The sequence below is a fragment of the Stomoxys calcitrans genome, chromosome 1, assembly GCF_963082655.1.
Source record: "Stomoxys calcitrans chromosome 1, idStoCalc2.1, whole genome shotgun sequence".
Taxonomy (NCBI): Eukaryota; Metazoa; Arthropoda; class Insecta; order Diptera; family Muscidae; genus Stomoxys; species Stomoxys calcitrans.
In genome coordinates, this window is record NC_081552.1 from 400972 (window position 1) to 418944 (window position 17973).

Consider the following 17973-nt stretch of genomic DNA (forward strand, 5'->3'; position numbering starts at 1 on the left):
AAATAATAATGTACTTTTACCTACTTAGTAACACAAAACAAACATAGAAACCTTTTCAAAATATTCAGTTTGGAATATTTTCCTGTCACTTTAGAAAATTTTCATTTTCGGAGAAATTCTGTACAAATGTTGTTCATTTGAATTCCGAACCGATTGCTGTTTTCTTGTCCCGAAGCTAAGATATTTCCATAAAAATAATACAAGCAAAAGAAGGCCCCACCTTGCGAGACCTGCGAATTGTTTTAAGCTTTGGTTTAGTAAAGTCTTTGTTTCAAAACAATCAATTGCCACAATTTTCCCATACCTACTAGCCTACCTACATATGTAAAACTGAAATATCACCTTTAATAGCAATTACCAAGATGTCATATTTGGAGCAATCCCGTCGTCGTAGGCCTGTGGACAGCGCTGGACATAAATGGTAAATCCAAGTAAATTATAACTGTAAAGAAAAAGAACAATACATATTTCATTTCTCATGCGCAAACGAATGAAAACATGATTCGTAGAACATACATTTCCTAATTTTTTTATCATTTACTATTAGTGAACTTTTTATTATTATTTCTTCCTGACCTTTCTTTACGTGTCCAAGAATCACGTTTTTGTGTTTTTATACGATAACTTTAACTGTGTAATTATGTTTAACTTTTTATTGAAATTTCCAAAACTTATCTTATTAATCTGGCCATATTTGTCCCCTATGTAAATATGTAGATATTGAGTTGTTTTATGACTTTTTTTTCTTATTTACGAAAGGTAATGGCCGTTAGGTAGAGGATGTTAGGGCGGGCGACGGAGTTCGTCGGTAATGGTTGGTCGGCAGTTGGACATCTCATGCTGCAGTTCTTATCATCAACGTCCTAAATTTTCTCTTTCTCAACAACAACCAGAGAGTCTTGCTCTCGTTCTAACTTGTGCGCATCAAGTGGTGGACACCATAACAACAACTAACATCGGGTGCGGGCCACAATATATAACATCAACTATTTCTAATATTGCACAATCCTAAAATAAAATATTGTTTTTAGCTACTTAAACCTAAGGGGTATTTATTTTTAATTGAATCTAAATTTGCTGCTCATACCTGTTAATTGTTCTATCTACACCTTACCATTTGCTAACTAAAGCTTCATTTAACTGTCTACTTAACTTGTAAATTAACCCACTGAGCTATTATACACAAAATTGTCTACATTGAAATTACAACAACACATTTTTAATTAAATTTAAAGTGAATTTTATACAAACTAAAACAGCCATTTTTGATTCATAGCCTACACCTTTGCGAGTTAGTTTTTTCGAAAGGTAACTTGCAGACCCTCAATTTGACCCCATACACGAATTATGTAAATGGGTATACTTATCAATGGCTCAAGCCTACCACCCCAATGTGTTTGAAATATAATCTCCAGGTGAATTTTAAATTGCCTCACAAACTGAGAGAAAGGATATCAAGTTCAATAAATAAATGCTCAAAATTAGGCATATATGAATAATCTTCACAATCGGACAAATGAATTGTGGGTCCCACGCAGGACCTAGCCAGGGATAGAATTGAAATAAATTTCAAAAAATGTCCTACAAAAGCTCAAGAATGTTTAGCACACACTCAAAAAAAAAATAATAATTCCAAGTTTATTATCTTTGCATTAATCGAAATCTTTGGATTAAGTCCACCAGGGGACCATTGATGAGTTCTTATTACCTGGATCGCATGCACCATAAATGCTTATCAGAGAAATTATAATCCTACTTTAGAATGTTTTCGTCTATAAGCCAACTTTGAATATGAGGTGGCTAATGCGAATGGATTTGGGTTGGAGTTGCAAGAAGAACAACTTCTTCTTCTTTTTCTTCATTTTGCTTTTGAAGAGCTTCAGGTGATGCGTGAAATGGTCATCGGCAGTCAATTTGTGTTTAATCCGATTACACAGAACGATTTTGGCACTAGATCTCAATTCAATTAGGTTCTCTTTCCTCCATTGACGAGAGTATTTGTTTGATACAATAGTCGTCGTCTAAGAAGCTGGATATTATGGTTTCCTTTGATGTGGCCTCGACAACAATGCCCTAGTTATTTTCTCAACTAACAATAATTCATGTGTATACATGTGTGTGTGTGTGCGTGTGTGTGAGTGTGCGTATATATGTTGGTATTGTTCAGGACTATTTTTTATTTGTTCTCTTTTTTAACGATGCAAAAGGGAAATTTGCTTATCTGCCTTCCGTTTAGGGGAGGGCCCATCTGTCGTCCCATTTGTTACGCCAAATATTAATTTTCTATTTTATCTGCTCATCTCGCATAACCGCATCTGATAGGAAGCTAATAAAAAGGACATTTACTTTCATTTCGTCACAAATAAAAAAAAAAAAAAACAAATTCAAACGACAAGCTGTAAATCCCTTATAAACCAGCGCATCTTCAACGCCATTCATTGAGCAGAAGGAGCAGCAGCAGAGCAAAAGGTAGAAAAGGATCCAATGGGTTTCTTGATTTTGACCCTTACGGCTATTTATCGCAATTGTTCACATTGTTGAACTTTGTGTGTCTGAGGTTTCCTTAAGCTGTCTCTGCTGTGCTCTCCTCGCCACACTATTGTGTATCATCTTGTCGCATCTTGTAGCAATTATACACAAACAAAGTATTACACCCGACACCAAACAAACATGCTGCAAATTAACTAAACTAAAATTTATCGCCCATAGAATACCAGCTCCACATTCACACGCCGCTTCCAAGGGTTGCAAATGCTCATATTCGCACTCTTTGAAATTGTTGTCTGTCCACGTTGTTGTATACCTCAAAGCTTGTTTTTGGTGTCAGATTATACAAGATTCGTGCATCGCAATGACCCTCGGGACATCATAGAAACCCCAATTATCAGTTTCATATGTAAACAATTTCTTCAAAATAGTTCGAAGTGAGGGCTTGCCAACAGGTTTAAAGAGGACCAATATCAGGCCATAGATTTTTGTAGCCACCACCATAGGATATTGGGGGTTTATTCGATGAAATCATCGCAATTTGGGACTGTGAATTGTATTAGATTGTTGCGAGTGGAAATTCAAAAATGGGAAGACCGAGTAGTGGTAACTCACATCCGGCCAGCTGGTCAATTAATTATGAACGGGTATAAATTCTCTATAAGGCCTTATAAAGATGATTGTCACCACATTGCAACTTTATTTAAAATTAACATGGTGTAGGAGGATTGCAGGGCAATGCGTTGCCTTTCCACTTCTATATCGATTACTTCTGGAAGGCCCTCTGCTTCTTGTTGCCTTGTACCATTTAACAATTATTCGCATTTGACTTTTTTTATTTGCTATCTGGAGGATTTGAACTCATGTCTTGGCTAATAGTGCCCCCTAGTCCACACAACTCAGTTATGTGTTCTTGTCAATAAGAAAACATAAACACGTCGTCTAAAAGTAGAATTGCGTCATTGCCTTGCACTTCTACGATAAGGCTGCGATTCGGATAATTTTAGAAAATAAAGTGGTGGCCTTCGAGAATGCATTATTGATTAACACATTCTGTAATGAATGAAAATACAAGCAACGTTATTCAAAAGCAGAGTGCTCACATTTTTAAATGAAATTTTAAATTTGCAATCTACAATCCCCGCAGAGATAAACTGTTTCAATTTTTAAAGTTGTGGTATGATCAGATTATCCTACACAAACAGTCAAGAAAATAGGTTAAGCGATTTTAGAGCCTATGCGGAACACCAAACAAAAATATGATAAATGTTTGATAATTTTGCAAAAGATTCGGTAAAATGCAAAACTTGCCACCACCAACGCTACATTTCTTTGATTTTTCTCCATATACCCCAAACTGGTATATGGAGAACAACAACAAAACTTTTGGGGCCTATTTTTGCCTTTTTGGGACCACTTTTTCATGCAGCTATTGAGGCCAAATTGGGGTTAGCAAATGCAAATTGTACCCATGAACATTCCACTAAGGAACAGGAGCAAACCTCTCACATATCAATGAGTGCAGTCCGATTCAAGTTTAAGCTCAATGATAAGGGGCCTCCTTTTTATAGCAGTGCGACACCTCTTTGGAGAGAAGTTTAACATGGCATAGCAGCTCACAAATATTGCTAGCATTAGGAGGGGAAATCCACCGCTGAACATTTCTTTTTCTGATGGTCTCGCCTGGGTTCAAATACTGGCGCGGATACCTCACAAATGTTGGCTACATTTGTGAAATATCCTGCCACGTTAAAACTTTTCTACCAAGTGGTGTCGCTATGCGGCACGCACTCATTAATATGAGAGATGTATCCCTTGTTCATTAATGAAATATTCATGTACAATTTAGTTAGTAACCTGGAAATATTTTTGAAAAATATTTCCAAAAATCAACTTGTTAAAATTTACAAAAATATTTTGAAAATATTTTTTCGCCTTTTACAAAAAATTTAAAAATATTTTCACACAAGTAAAGGCGTGCAAAGTTCAGCCGAGTTAAATCTTCAGTTTTTTGCCCTATATATCTTTATAGACAAACAAAGGATAATGGATAACAATTGCTATGCTATTGGTGCTATACAAAGTTATGAACCGATTGGGACCATACTTGGTTTGGGCGTTGGGGACTTGGGCCATAGTTGGCACGATTGATGAAAAAAAGTACCAAAACACCACTTGCAAAGTAACAGAAAATCGGATAATAATTACGGTTTCTAGAGGCTCGAGAAGTCGAGTCGAATGGGATCTATATCCAAATCTGACCCAAAATCCCCAGCGACCTACATCAACAAGACGTAGCTTTGTAAAACTATAAGCGGTTAGATTTACACTAGATCGACGCACAATGGCGAAACGTTCAAGAGTATATATATGTTGGGGGTTCGCAGAGCAATATTTCGAGGTATTACAAACGGAATGACTATATTAGTATACCCTCCATATTATGGTGATAGGTATACAAAGGGAGAAAGGACAGAGCCTCGGTCGTAAAAATGAGCAAGAACAAGTAACTAACTTGTCATTAGTATAGATGAAATAGTTTATAACTCATGTGGTTTATAACTCTTTGGATCCAAGAAAATCAAGCGTTCCAAAAGACGTAAAGTCTCTTCTTGAGTCATTTGCCACATTATGTCAGAAGATTGTGTTTTGTTGCTCGATGATGGCGAGACCAATGCTTAAAAAAATTTGATACCTCAAGATACTTTTGCAATGTCTTCAGAGAAATCGGTACTTTTTCTTAAAGAAATCAATGTTTATATCATTGAAATTTAGTATTGTAGCGCACAGTGTTGCCAAATTGAAAAATCTTGGGAATAATTGTGGAACTTTTGAACGGATAAAAATATGTACACGAGTCAATGTTGAGATGTAAGTAGTTTGCAGTAAGTATACAAAATTTGGGACCCTAAAAGGTTCAGAAGCTGATCCATAGGCCCTGAAAGTTGGTCACCTCGAGTATGTCAACTGTTGTTCTGCTTGCCAAACAGTCAATTATGGACCGATCGGCTTGATTTTTTTAAAGATAGAGCTCGCAAAACCCACGAATCGCCCAGTATACCTCAAACGGTTTATGAGTTATTGAACACAACGATTTCTTTTGAACATAGGTATACAAAGGGAGAAAGGACAGAGCCTCGGTCGTAAAAATGAGCAAGAACAAGTAACTAACTTGTCATTAGTATAGATGAAATAGTTTATAACTCATGTGGTTTATAACTCTTTGGATCCAAGAAAATCAAGCGTTTCAAAAGACGTAAAGTCTCTTCTTGAGTCATTTGCCACATTATGTCAGAAGATTGTGTTTTGTTGCTCGATGATGGCGAGACCAATGCTTAAAAAAATTTGATACCTCAAGATACTTTTGCAATGTCTTCAGAGAAATCGGTACTTTTTCTTAAAGAAATCAATGTTTATATCATTGAAATTTAGTATTGTAGCGCACAGTGTTGCCAAATTGAAAAATCTTGGGAATAATTGTGGAACTTTTGAACGGATAAAAATATGTACACGAGTCAATGTTGAGATGTAAGTAGTTTGCAGTAAGTATACAAAATTTGGGACCCTAAAAGGTTCAGAAGCTGATCCATAGGCCCTGAAAGTTGGTCACCTCGAGTATGTCAACTGTTGTTCTGCTTGCCAAACAGTCAATTATGGACCCATCGGCTTGATTTTTTTAAAGATAGAGCTCGCAAAACCCACGAAACGCCCAGTATACCTCAAACGGTTTATGAGTTATTGAACACAACGATTTCTTTTGAACATTTTTGTCAAGGTATGGTCGTTATTTCTGAAATTGAGGTTGTTTGGAAACCGATTGATAATTTGCATGCATCTTTATAAAGGTAAGAAAATTCTACAAGCACTTAAAAAAATTTTCCCTTCCTATTAAAAGTTATTCGCTTCAGGAACAACCAAATTTTGCATTTTTTGCAAAAAAAATAAAAAAAAATTACTTTCTTCATTACTTTAATTGCTTCTTCCAGTAGGTGTTATTTTCTTTTGTATGTTTTATATAGGATTAAATGTTGATGTGATAAGTGCTGCGAAAGTCCCGATTTGACCAACTATTATCATTATTTTTTTTTTGTTAAAGCACCATTTTAACTACTGTAAAAAAATTATGTTCATATCTTTAGGCGTTCCGATTTTATAGCTCCTCAAAGGTACGCGTCATTTGACATGATTTTTAACCCGCATAACATTTAAGTGAAGAATCGGATTTCGAAACATGATGTAGCAAAAATATTGTAAATTTTGTATGCAATCTGAATCCGTCTATAAATTAAAATATCGGCCGTCAAATGTCTTCGCAGTCAAAAAACACGAGGTCAGCCTACAAGATTTTTTGAATCCTCCGGAGGAATTTTTCACTTGACGTTAGCAATTTGGAAATTATACCTTTTATATATTTCAGAGGACTATTGCAAAAAAAGAAAATAAAAAAATGTTTGTAGATAAAATGATGATTTAAAGAAAAAAAGTACCAATATGTTATAAAAAGCGTTCCAACTGCCTAAAATGAGGTACAAACCTCGCTTAAATGCGCTAAGATGTAGAAACCTTTTGCAGTTTGACAGTAGACATGTGGGGGGTACTGTGCGATTTGAAAAATTTGAGGAAAAAAATTTACCATCAAATTGTCAATTTTTGGACGGACCTAACATATACGTTAGTGTGTCAAATCGGGACTTTCGTAGCTTTAATCGCATCTACATTTAGTCCCCCACAAAACATATATTGGATTGCCCAAAAAGTAATTGCGGATTTTTCATATAGTCGGCGTTGACAAATTTTTTCACAGCTTGTGACTCTGTAATTGCATTCTTTCTTCTCTCAGTTATCAGCTTTTAAAAAATCCGCAATTACTTTTTGGGCAACCCAATAAAAGAAACTAACACCTACTGGAAGAAAAAAAGCTATGAAGGAATTAATTATATTACTTTTTTGCAAAAAATGCAAAATTTTGATTTTTTCGGAAATTTGAGAGTCTGAAGAGAATAACTTTTGATTGGAAGGGACAATTTACACAATTTTTTTAAAGTCCTCGTAGAATTATGTAACCTTTCTAAAGTTGCATAGACATTATCAATCGGTTTCCAAATAACCTACGAGCTTTAACAAAAAAAAAAAGTGATAATAGTTGATCAAATCGGGATTTTTGCAGCACTAATGACATCTACATTTAGTATTATATAAAACATCCAAAGGAAAATAACTCCTACTTGAAGGAATAAAAAAGTTATAAAGGAAGTATTGTTACCTTCTTTTGCATAGAAATGCAAAATTTTGATTGTTTCTGATGCGAATAATTGTTGATAGGAAGGGACAATTTGCACTATTTTTAAAGGGCTCGTAGAATTTTGTTACCTTTCTAGCGATGCATACAAGTTATGAATCGGTTTCCAAACAACCTCACAGTTTCAGAAATACCGAACATTGCTTGACAAAAATTTTCAAAAAAAATATCCAAATCCAAAAGTCTAATAACTCATAAACCATTAGAGATATACTGAGCGTTTAATGCGATTTACGAGCTCTATCTTTAAATAAAATCAAGCCGATCGGTCCATAAATGACTGTTTGGCCAGCAGAACAATGTTTGACATACTCGAGGTGACCAACTTTGAAGCCCCATGGTTCAGCCTCTGGACCTTCCAGGGTTTCCAAATTTTACGTACGTATTGCAAAACACCTCAGCATTGACTATGTAAAGTTTCGATTTGGCAACACTGTGCAGTGTCTCACACTTTTGATATTACATATTTACTGTGTCAATTGACGGCCAATGACCACAGCAATAAAAGTTAAGAGATTTGACATGGACCTAATTTTCTTTACCCCCTTTGCATAAATATATATATATATATATTGTAGACTTAATGGTACTTTTGGCACCCCCAGATCCAAAGTTGTCGTTTATTTGGAAGGTGGAAGCGCAATTTAAGTAACATCATGTACATCACATCCATCAACGACATTGGTGGTGTTGCATTGTTTGTCTTGACACGACACCAGGGACCTTCTCCCCATCCCAAGAACGAAGCCCACAAAGATGGAAATGAACAAGAAGCCCAAGTCGACGAAGAAGATGAAAACGAAAACAAAACAAACAAACAAACATCAACGGCGACAGCAACGGCAACGGCAACAATCACATTGCGCGGAAAACAAAATGCGTTTTTAGGCGAGAAAGAGCTCTTTTGTTGCCCCATGAAAAATTGTTACCCAAACAATAGCGATAATAATAACAACGGCAACAGCAACAAAACCATCAGCATCGGCATCGTCAAGACCGAATGAATGAAGACGACCGAGCAACAATAGCCCCATTCAGGCAGCAACAGCAACAGCAACGATTTGAAGAATTTCTTAATGGCGTAAAATAATAAATATTTATTAGTTTTAACTTTGTTCATCTCTTCTTTATGAGTTATTTATTGTACAACATATTGATGTGTGCGCTGCAGCACAGCACTGTGTCCCCCCCATCACATCCCTGCGTCTGTGCGAGTGTGTGGATATGTTTTTGTTCCTTTTGTTGTTGAGCTTTCATAAGTGGTTATGATTAATGTGCGAAAACGTGTTAAATATAGCCAAGATTAAATATTGAGCACACACATCGCACACCACTCATCATAATACCAAATACAGACAGACAGACAGGCAGGCATACAGCCATATGCACTTACGTACAAATATAAATGCTTGGTCGATCTTGTCTCTTCCTTTTGTACAGACCCTAGAGAGCTTTTAAAGAAAAGCAGCAACAATAACAACAACAACACCAACAAAAGAATGGTAAATACCAATGAAGTTGTATAGATCACCGATTGCCATTGTCACAGCGGAAGATGACCCCGGTCCGATGATTAACAAACACATTTATCATCCGAAAGTTCCAACTTCCAACCAGTGAAGTGAAGAAGTATCAAATCTAAGGGCTCATATTTCGAATGACCTTTAACCCAATGAAGATGGGAAAATCCTAATCTTGGCAGAATCTTGTTAACAACAAAATCCGAATGTTGGCCATCGGCTCTCGCACCAACAATTAATTATCACCACTATTTCTAATCACCATTATAAACCCATTGACAAAATAAACGATGACAACAAAACAGAACATCGCCAAACCTCAGGTGACAATCAATCTGGCAGGTAAAGACGTTCAACTTAAACAGAGATAAGAGGATTTCTTGTTTAGTACCAATGAAACGTTTAAATTAAATCATAATCTTGAAAGCAGAATAAAACGCGAGTAATGATAGTATACCATCATTACCATATATGGTCATATATTACATGCCTATATCTTTTTTCTCTCTCTCACATATATTATTCATTCAATTAATTCTTTCCAACCGACTTCTCATTCTTATTTTTAAGCTGTTTTTATTTTGTTATATCTTTTACTGCTCTCATTCTTATTATATGTATCACTCTCATTTCAAATATTTGAATTAACGGTTCATTTCCAACATAAGTGACTTCTTATTAGATTTTAAGTCAATGTTCTTCAACTTTTGAAGTCAGTTAAGCATAGACTTTTGAACAAATAAGTACTTAACCGAGACAAATATTTATTCTAATAAAAATTGATAAAACTGTTAAACTACTGTGTTTTAATTTGTTGTGTAACCCCAATAGTTGTTACTGGCGCAGTCGAAACAGCGAACCTTCTATTTCAAAAAAAAAAAAAGAAACTTAAGTTTTTATCGCTAATGAACAAAAGTGTTTTAAATTGTTCCATTTTGGGTTAAACAATTTTAGTATACAAAAAGAACAAAAATAGAATTTTTTAGTGACGTAATCATGTAAAAGAATTTTTGTTGCCGATAATACTGTTTTTGATCAAAATCGAAGGAACCAGTAAAGTGTAAAATTAAAGGCTACAAAACTACAACTGCTGTGTTGAGAATTAATATAGAACTGTGTTATCGACATAGAACATTATTATCAATCTAAATCTGTTCTTCATATTGACTGCTTATCATACAAAAAAAAAAAAAATAAAAGAGAACTGAACTGACAACATGCAGTCTGCACTCGCTCTCTCAATAAATGATGTGCTGAAAGATGCACAAAGAATACATGAATTTAGAGGTGACGACTCTTTCGCTCTGACTTCATTTCTAAGAGAGGTTGATACAGTACTTGAATTGGTTCAGTCAGACCTTGGAGCAAGTGAGTACATATACAAGAGAATAATTTTAAACAAATTACAAGGAGAGGCTCTCCATGTTTTGAGAACATTGGGGCCTAATCCAGCTTGGAGTGAGACGAAAAGAGCGCTTATAGAAAATTTTGGAGTGAAACAATCGTACCACCAGCTATACCAGGAGGCATTTGGAGCAAAGAACTATGGTATTATAAATTATTATTCTCATTTATTATCAATTCTTTGTAAAATAAACGAAAAATATGAGTACGATTATGAGAAACCTGTAGAATTTAGCCCTGCAAATGCAGAGAAAATAATTTTAAGAACATTTATAAATAATATCGATGTAAATTTGGCTTCGGTTGTTATCAACAGAAATGTATCAAAATTAAGAGATGCTTACAATTTACTTGAACATCAGGGCCTCATTAGAAATAATATACAGAAAACATATAATAATAACCAAAACTTTAAACATGCAAATCAGATGCATCGTAATGATCAATATACATCCCAAAACAGTAGTCAGAACCGTGGTAATAATTTTAGAAATTCAAGTTCAGGATATAATAATAACAACCAAAACCCAAATACAAAAGTCAATTCTCAAAATTATTCAAATAGTCAATCTCGTCCAAATTTCAGTAGCCAAACAAGAAATCTATACACTCAGCATAATTCTCAATCTTATAATAGTAATCGAGGCGGATCTGGGCAATCACATCGCGGGGAAATGGAAATTGATCACATCGAGGCAGTAGTTCATTGTCCTGTTGAGGAGGAAGATGTGAATTTTCATTTAACTGCCTCAAAAAGGCACTTCCAATAATATGTCTCACAATAGGCAATCAGAGGATTAAGGCTCTGGTTGATACTGGATCCACGACCTCATTGTTGGATGAAAATAAATTATTAGATTATGAGAGAAAGGTCCTCAAGGATAAAGTTTACTTTTCATCACTAAATAATAAAACAGATATTTTACACGAGATAATAACTGAGCTGCCTGCGGAGTTTGGGGAGGATGCCACGATGTCATGGAAATTGGCTAGTTTCCGTGATAAGTATTTCGATGCTATTCTTGGGCAAAATATTTTACGGCCCTTAGGGGCGAAGATAGATATGGAGGCTGATACAATGACTATCAATGGGAGAACGATTCCATTTTATAGATTTTGTCCTTATAGATCGGAGGAGATATATCAATTGGATTCATTGGTCATCGACGAGAAGGTTATGCGGCATCTTTTTTCAAACCTGAACGAACAAGAGGCATTGGCGTTAGAAAAATGTTTAAACTCTTTCAGTGATTTGATATATACGGAAGGCCAGATATTAGGATATACAGATGTTGTGCAACACGAAATAAAGACTATTGTTGATAAACCTATTTATACTAGGATATATCGTTACCCACATATTTATGAAAAAGAAATTTGCAATCAGATCGACGATATGTTACGACAAGGTATAATTGCTGAAAGCTCTTCGCCATTTAATAGTCCATTGTGGATAGTGCCAAAGAAGGTTGATTTTTCTGGGGAAAAGAAGTTTCGAATAGTGGTGGACTACCGCAAATTAAATGAAGTAACAGTAGACGATAAATTTCCGATACCCAACATAGAGAATATTCTTGACAAATTAGGTAGAGCCCAGTATTTTTCCACCATTGACTTGGCCAAGGGATTTCACCAGATTTTGGTAAGGCCGGAGGATAGATCTAAAACTGCTTTTTCTACGCCTTATGGGCATTATGAGTTTATAAGGATGCCATTTGGCTTAAAAAATGCACCGGCGACCTTTCAACGGTTAATTAACAATGTTCTTCGGGAATTTATAAATAAAATATGTGTTGTATATTTGGATGACATCCTTATATTTTCTACCAGTTTTCAAGAACATGTGAATAATATTAGGTCGATATTTCGGAAACTAAGGGAGGCTAATCTTAAAATCCAAATAAATAAATGTACATTTTTTTCTAAAGAAACATTGTATTTAGGGCATTTATTGACGACAGATGGTGTTAAACCGAATCCTTCCAAAGTTGAGACAATTTTGAACCTGCAACTTCCTCGAAATGTAAAAGGGGTAAAATCATTTTTAAGTATGGCTGGATTTTACAGAAAATTTATAAAGGATTTTTCCAAAGTAGCTTTTCCAATGATAAGATACTTAAGAAAGGGCGAACGATTGAAGGTGAATGACTCTAATTACATAAATGCATTTGAGAAATTGAAGAATATACTTACTCAGGCACCGGTGCTTAAGTACCCGGATTTTTCTAAACCATTTCAGTTGGCGACGGATGCGAGCAATGATGCAATTGGTGCCGTTTTGCAGCAAAACGGACACCCAATTTGCTATGCCAGTAGAACATTGAACCAGCATGAGAGAAATTATTCTGCTACTGAAAAAGAGCTTTTGGCGATAGTTTGGGCCACAAAATATTTTCGCCCATACCTTTATGGAGTTAAATTCCAAGTTCTTTCCGATCATCAGCCTCTAAGGTGGCTCTTTGTTAAGGCCCAAAGTAGGGATTTGAATCCTCGACTGTTTAGATGGATGTTAAGTCTTGGTGAGTTCAATTTGAATGTGAATTATATTAGGGGCAGGGACAATAATGTGGCTGATTTTCTGAGCAGGATAAATAGTGATACTGGAGAAATACACCACCTTGATGAAGCCAGTAGCTCATTGTATAATAATAATGATGCTTCCTTGGCAACGGTTCACTCTCAATTGGAAGGCGAAAAGGACTATATTGGTATATTGGATACTGTGGTTAATAGGTTTGATCTTCAGATAATTCTGACTGACAATAAGACTAAGGCAATGGAGCTCATTCATGGAAAGAAACGGATTTATATATCTTCTACTGACTTAAGGAAAAATCTTGGCACGATCTTAAATGAGAATATATTTAAGGGTAAAGTAGGGATATTTACCGAATTGAATGACCATGAATATCACACTCTTCAGAAGAAATTAATAGAAGTATTTGGAGGTAATAGTTCCGTTAAGTTTGTCAGATGTGCTTATTTTGCAATGGATTTGGATTCGGAAGAAGAAACGTATCGGCAAATACATAATTATCATAGATATGAAACCGGACATACTGGCATTGCCGAAAATTATGAAGGTCTTAAAAGAAAAATTTATTTCCCCAATTTAAAAATATTAATTCAAAAATATATTAACAATTGTGATACCTGCAATAGATCAAAATTTGATCGAAGACCTATTAAAGAAAAGTTTAAATTTACAGAAACACCTACTGATACAGGGCAAATTATTCATATGGATATATATACAAATTCAAAGTCAAATTTCTTAACTTTCATAGATAGATTTTCCAAATTCGCCACCGCTTACTATTTAGAAGACAGAACAAATCAGACGATAGTGGAAAAATTAAGACTATATAAATCACAGAAGGGATGTATTAGGAAAATTATAACAGATAATGAGTTTAAGAGTATAAATATAAAAGATTTTTTAAAAAATGAAGGAATAGAATTACATTTGGTTAAATCTAATACCCATACAGGAAATGCAGACATAGAAAGGTTGCACAATACTCTTAGTGAAAAAATTAGAGTTTTATATATAGAAGAGAAATCATTAGGCATTAAAGATAAAATGAGCAAGGCGATTGAATATTATAACAACAGTTTTCATTCCGTTACCAAGGAGAAACCTTTTGTAATAGAATTTGGAAATTGTAAGAAAGAGGAGATTTACAAGAGAATTTTGGAAAATAAGAGATATAATATTGAAAAAAAGAATTTGAACAGGGAATCTATTACGGAAAATAGACAAATGGGATTTATAAAGAACTACAAATCTGTAAGACATAAGGAACAGCCTAAATTTAGATTTAGTGACTTAAGAAATGTTCATAATAATAATATAAAACGCGAAGCCAAATACAATGGATTAGTAAATACTTCACAATATGTTTGAAACTTTGTCATTCATTTATGTTGAAGAAATATCACAGTATGTATGCAATGTAATTACATTTATTGTATTTTGTAAAAATCTAAAGTATTAGATTTTAATTAAATGGGGGAGAAGTAATGATAGTATACCATCATTACCATATATGGTCATATATTACATGCCTATATCTTTTTTCTCTCTCTCACATATATTATTCATTCAATTAATTCTTTCCAACCGACTTCTCATTCTTATTTTTAAGCTGTTTTTATTTTGTTATATCTTTTACTGCTCTCATTCTTATTATATGTATCACTCTCATTTCAAATATTTGAATTAACGGTTCATTTCCAACATAAGTGACTTCTTATTAGATTTTAAGTCAATGTTCTTCAACTTTTGAAGTCAGTTAAGCATAGACTTTTGAACAAATAAGTACTTAACCGAGACAAATATTTATTCTAATAAAAATTGATAAAACTGTTAAACTACTGTGTTTTAATTTGTTGTGTAACCCCAATAGTTGTTACTCGCGTGAGTAATGATAGTATACCATCATTACCATATATGGTCATATATTACATGCCTATATCTTTTTTCTCTCTCTCACATATATTATTCATTCAATTAATTCTTTCCAACCGACTTCTCATTCTTATTTTTAAGCTGTTTTTATTTTGTTATATCTTTTACTGCTCTCATTCTTATTATATGTATCACTCTCATTTCAAATATTTGAATTAACGGTTCATTTCCAACATAAGTGACTTCTTATTAGATTTTAAGTCAATGTTCTTCAACTTTTGAAGTCAGTTAAGCATAGACTTTTGAACAAATAAGTACTTAACCGAGACAAATATTTATTCTAATAAAAATTGATAAAACTGTTAAACTACTGTGTTTTAATTTGTTGTGTAACCCCAATAGTTGTTACTGGCGCAGTCGAAACAGCGAACCTTCTATTTCAAAAAAAAAAAAAAGAAACTTAAGTTTTTATCGCTAATGAACAAAAGTGTTTTAAATTGTTCCATTTTGGGTTAAACAATTTTAGTATACAAAAAGAACAAAAATAGAATTTTTTAGTGACGTAATCATGTAAAAGAATTTTTGTTGCCGATAATACTGTTTTTGATCAAAATCGAAGGAACCAGTAAAGTGTAAAATTAAAGGCTACAAAACTACAACTGCTGTGTTGAGAATTAATATAGAACTGTGTTATCGACATAGAACATTATTATCAATCTAAATCTGTTCTTCATATTGACTGCTTATCATACAAAAAAAAAAAAAAAAAATAAAAGAGAACTGAACTGACAACATGCAGTCTGCACTCGCTCTCTCAATAAATGATGTGCTGAAAGATGCACAAAGAATACATGAATTTAGAGGTGACGACTCTTTCGCTCTGACTTCATTTCTAAGAGAGGTTGATACAGTACTTGAATTGGTTCAGTCAGACCTTGGAGCAAGTGAGTACATATACAAGAGAATAATTTTAAACAAATTACAAGGAGAGGCTCTCCATGTTTTGAGAACATTGGGGCCTAATCCAGCTTGGAGTGAGACGAAAAGAGCGCTTATAGAAAATTTTGGAGTGAAACAATCGTACCACCAGCTATACCAGGAGGCATTTGGAGCAAAGAACTATGGTATTATAAATTATTATTCTCATTTATTATCAATTCTTTGTAAAATAAACGAAAAATATGAGTACGATTATGAGAAACCTGTAGAATTTAGCCCTGCAAATGCAGAGAAAATAATTTTAAGAACATTTATAAATAATATCGATGTAAATTTGGCTTCGGTTGTTATCAACAGAAATGTATCAAAATTAAGAGATGCTTACAATTTACTTGAACATCAGGGCCTCATTAGAAATAATATACAGAAAACATATAATAATAACCAAAACTTTAAACATGCAAATCAGATGCATCGTAATGATCAATATACATCCCAAAACAGTAGTCAGAACCGTGGTAATAATTTTAGAAATTCAAGTTCAGGATATAATAATAACAACCAAAACCCAAATACAAAAGTCAATTCTCAAAATTATTCAAATAGTCAATCTCGTCCAAATTTCAGTAGCCAAACAAGAAATCTATACACTCAGCATAATTCTCAATCTTATAATAGTAATCGAGGCGGATCTGGGCAATCACATCGCGGGGAAATGGAAATTGATCACATCGAGGCAGTAGTTCATTGTCCTGTTGAGGAGGAAGATGTGAATTTTCATTTAACTGCCTCAAAAAGGCACTTCCAATAATATGTCTCACAATAGGCAATCAGAGGATTAAGGCTCTGGTTGATACTGGATCCACGACCTCATTGTTGGATGAAAATAAATTATTAGATTATGAGAGAAAGGTCCTCAAGGATAAAGTTTACTTTTCATCACTAAATAATAAAACAGATATTTTACACGAGATAATAACTGAGCTGCCTGCGGAGTTTGGGGAGGATGCCACGATGTCATGGAAATTGGCTAGTTTCCGTGATAAGTATTTCGATGCTATTCTTGGGCAAAATATTTTACGGCCCTTAGGGGCGAAGATAGATATGGAGGCTGATACAATGACTATCAATGGGAGAACGATTCCATTTTATAGATTTTGTCCTTATAGATCGGAGGAGATATATCAATTGGATTCATTGGTCATCGACGAGAAGGTTATGCGGCATCTTTTTTCAAACCTGAACGAACAAGAGGCATTGGCGTTAGAAAAATGTTTAAACTCTTTCAGTGATTTGATATATACGGAAGGCCAGATATTAGGATATACAGATGTTGTGCAACACGAAATAAAGACTATTGTTGATAAACCTATTTATACTAGGATATATCGTTACCCACATATTTATGAAAAAGAAATTTGCAATCAGATCGACGATATGTTACGACAAGGTATAATTGCTGAAAGCTCTTCGCCATTTAATAGTCCATTGTGGATAGTGCCAAAGAAGGTTGATTTTTCTGGGGAAAAGAAGTTTCGAATAGTGGTGGACTACCGCAAATTAAATGAAGTAACAGTAGACGATAAATTTCCGATACCCAACATAGAGAATATTCTTGACAAATTAGGTAGAGCCCAGTATTTTTCCACCATTGACTTGGCCAAGGGATTTCACCAGATTTTGGTAAGGCCGGAGGATAGATCTAAAACTGCTTTTTCTACGCCTTATGGGCATTATGAGTTTATAAGGATGCCATTTGGCTTAAAAAATGCACCGGCGACCTTTCAACGGTTAATTAACAATGTTCTTCGGGAATTTATAAATAAAATATGTGTTGTATATTTGGATGACATCCTTATATTTTCTACCAGTTTTCAAGAACATGTGAATAATATTAGGTCGATATTTCGGAA

At 34.3% G+C, this 17973-nt stretch overlaps 1 protein-coding gene and 1 long non-coding RNA gene across 3 annotated transcripts in view; one reads left to right on the forward strand and one right to left on the reverse strand.

Moving 5' to 3' along the window:
- Positions 1–17973, reverse strand: part of LOC106096148 (uncharacterized) — a 52550-nt gene that overhangs the window by 290 nt on the left and 34287 nt on the right. Inside the window, exons 2-3 of the long non-coding RNA XR_009396863.1 lie at positions 305–442; positions 52–230 (exon numbers count right to left, since the gene is read on the reverse strand). This is a non-coding gene — a long non-coding RNA (uncharacterized LOC106096148). The remainder of the gene's footprint in view (positions 1–51; positions 231–304; positions 443–17973) is intronic.
- Positions 38–8852, forward strand: LOC106096150 (uncharacterized). 2 transcript variants are annotated; one of them, XR_001222860.2, is made up of 2 exons: positions 38–421; positions 760–1040. XR_001222860.2 is itself a non-coding variant. In XM_059361348.1 (2 exons), the coding sequence occupies exons 1-2, from the start codon at positions 419–421 to the stop codon at positions 8788–8790; spliced, it is 402 nt and encodes a 133-aa protein (XP_059217331.1). In that variant the 5' UTR covers positions 38–418; the 3' UTR covers positions 8791–8852. The 2 variants fall into 2 exon arrangements, 1 of the variants encoding a protein (XP_059217331.1); XM_059361348.1 differs by lacking the exon at positions 760–1040 and adding an exon at positions 8392–8852.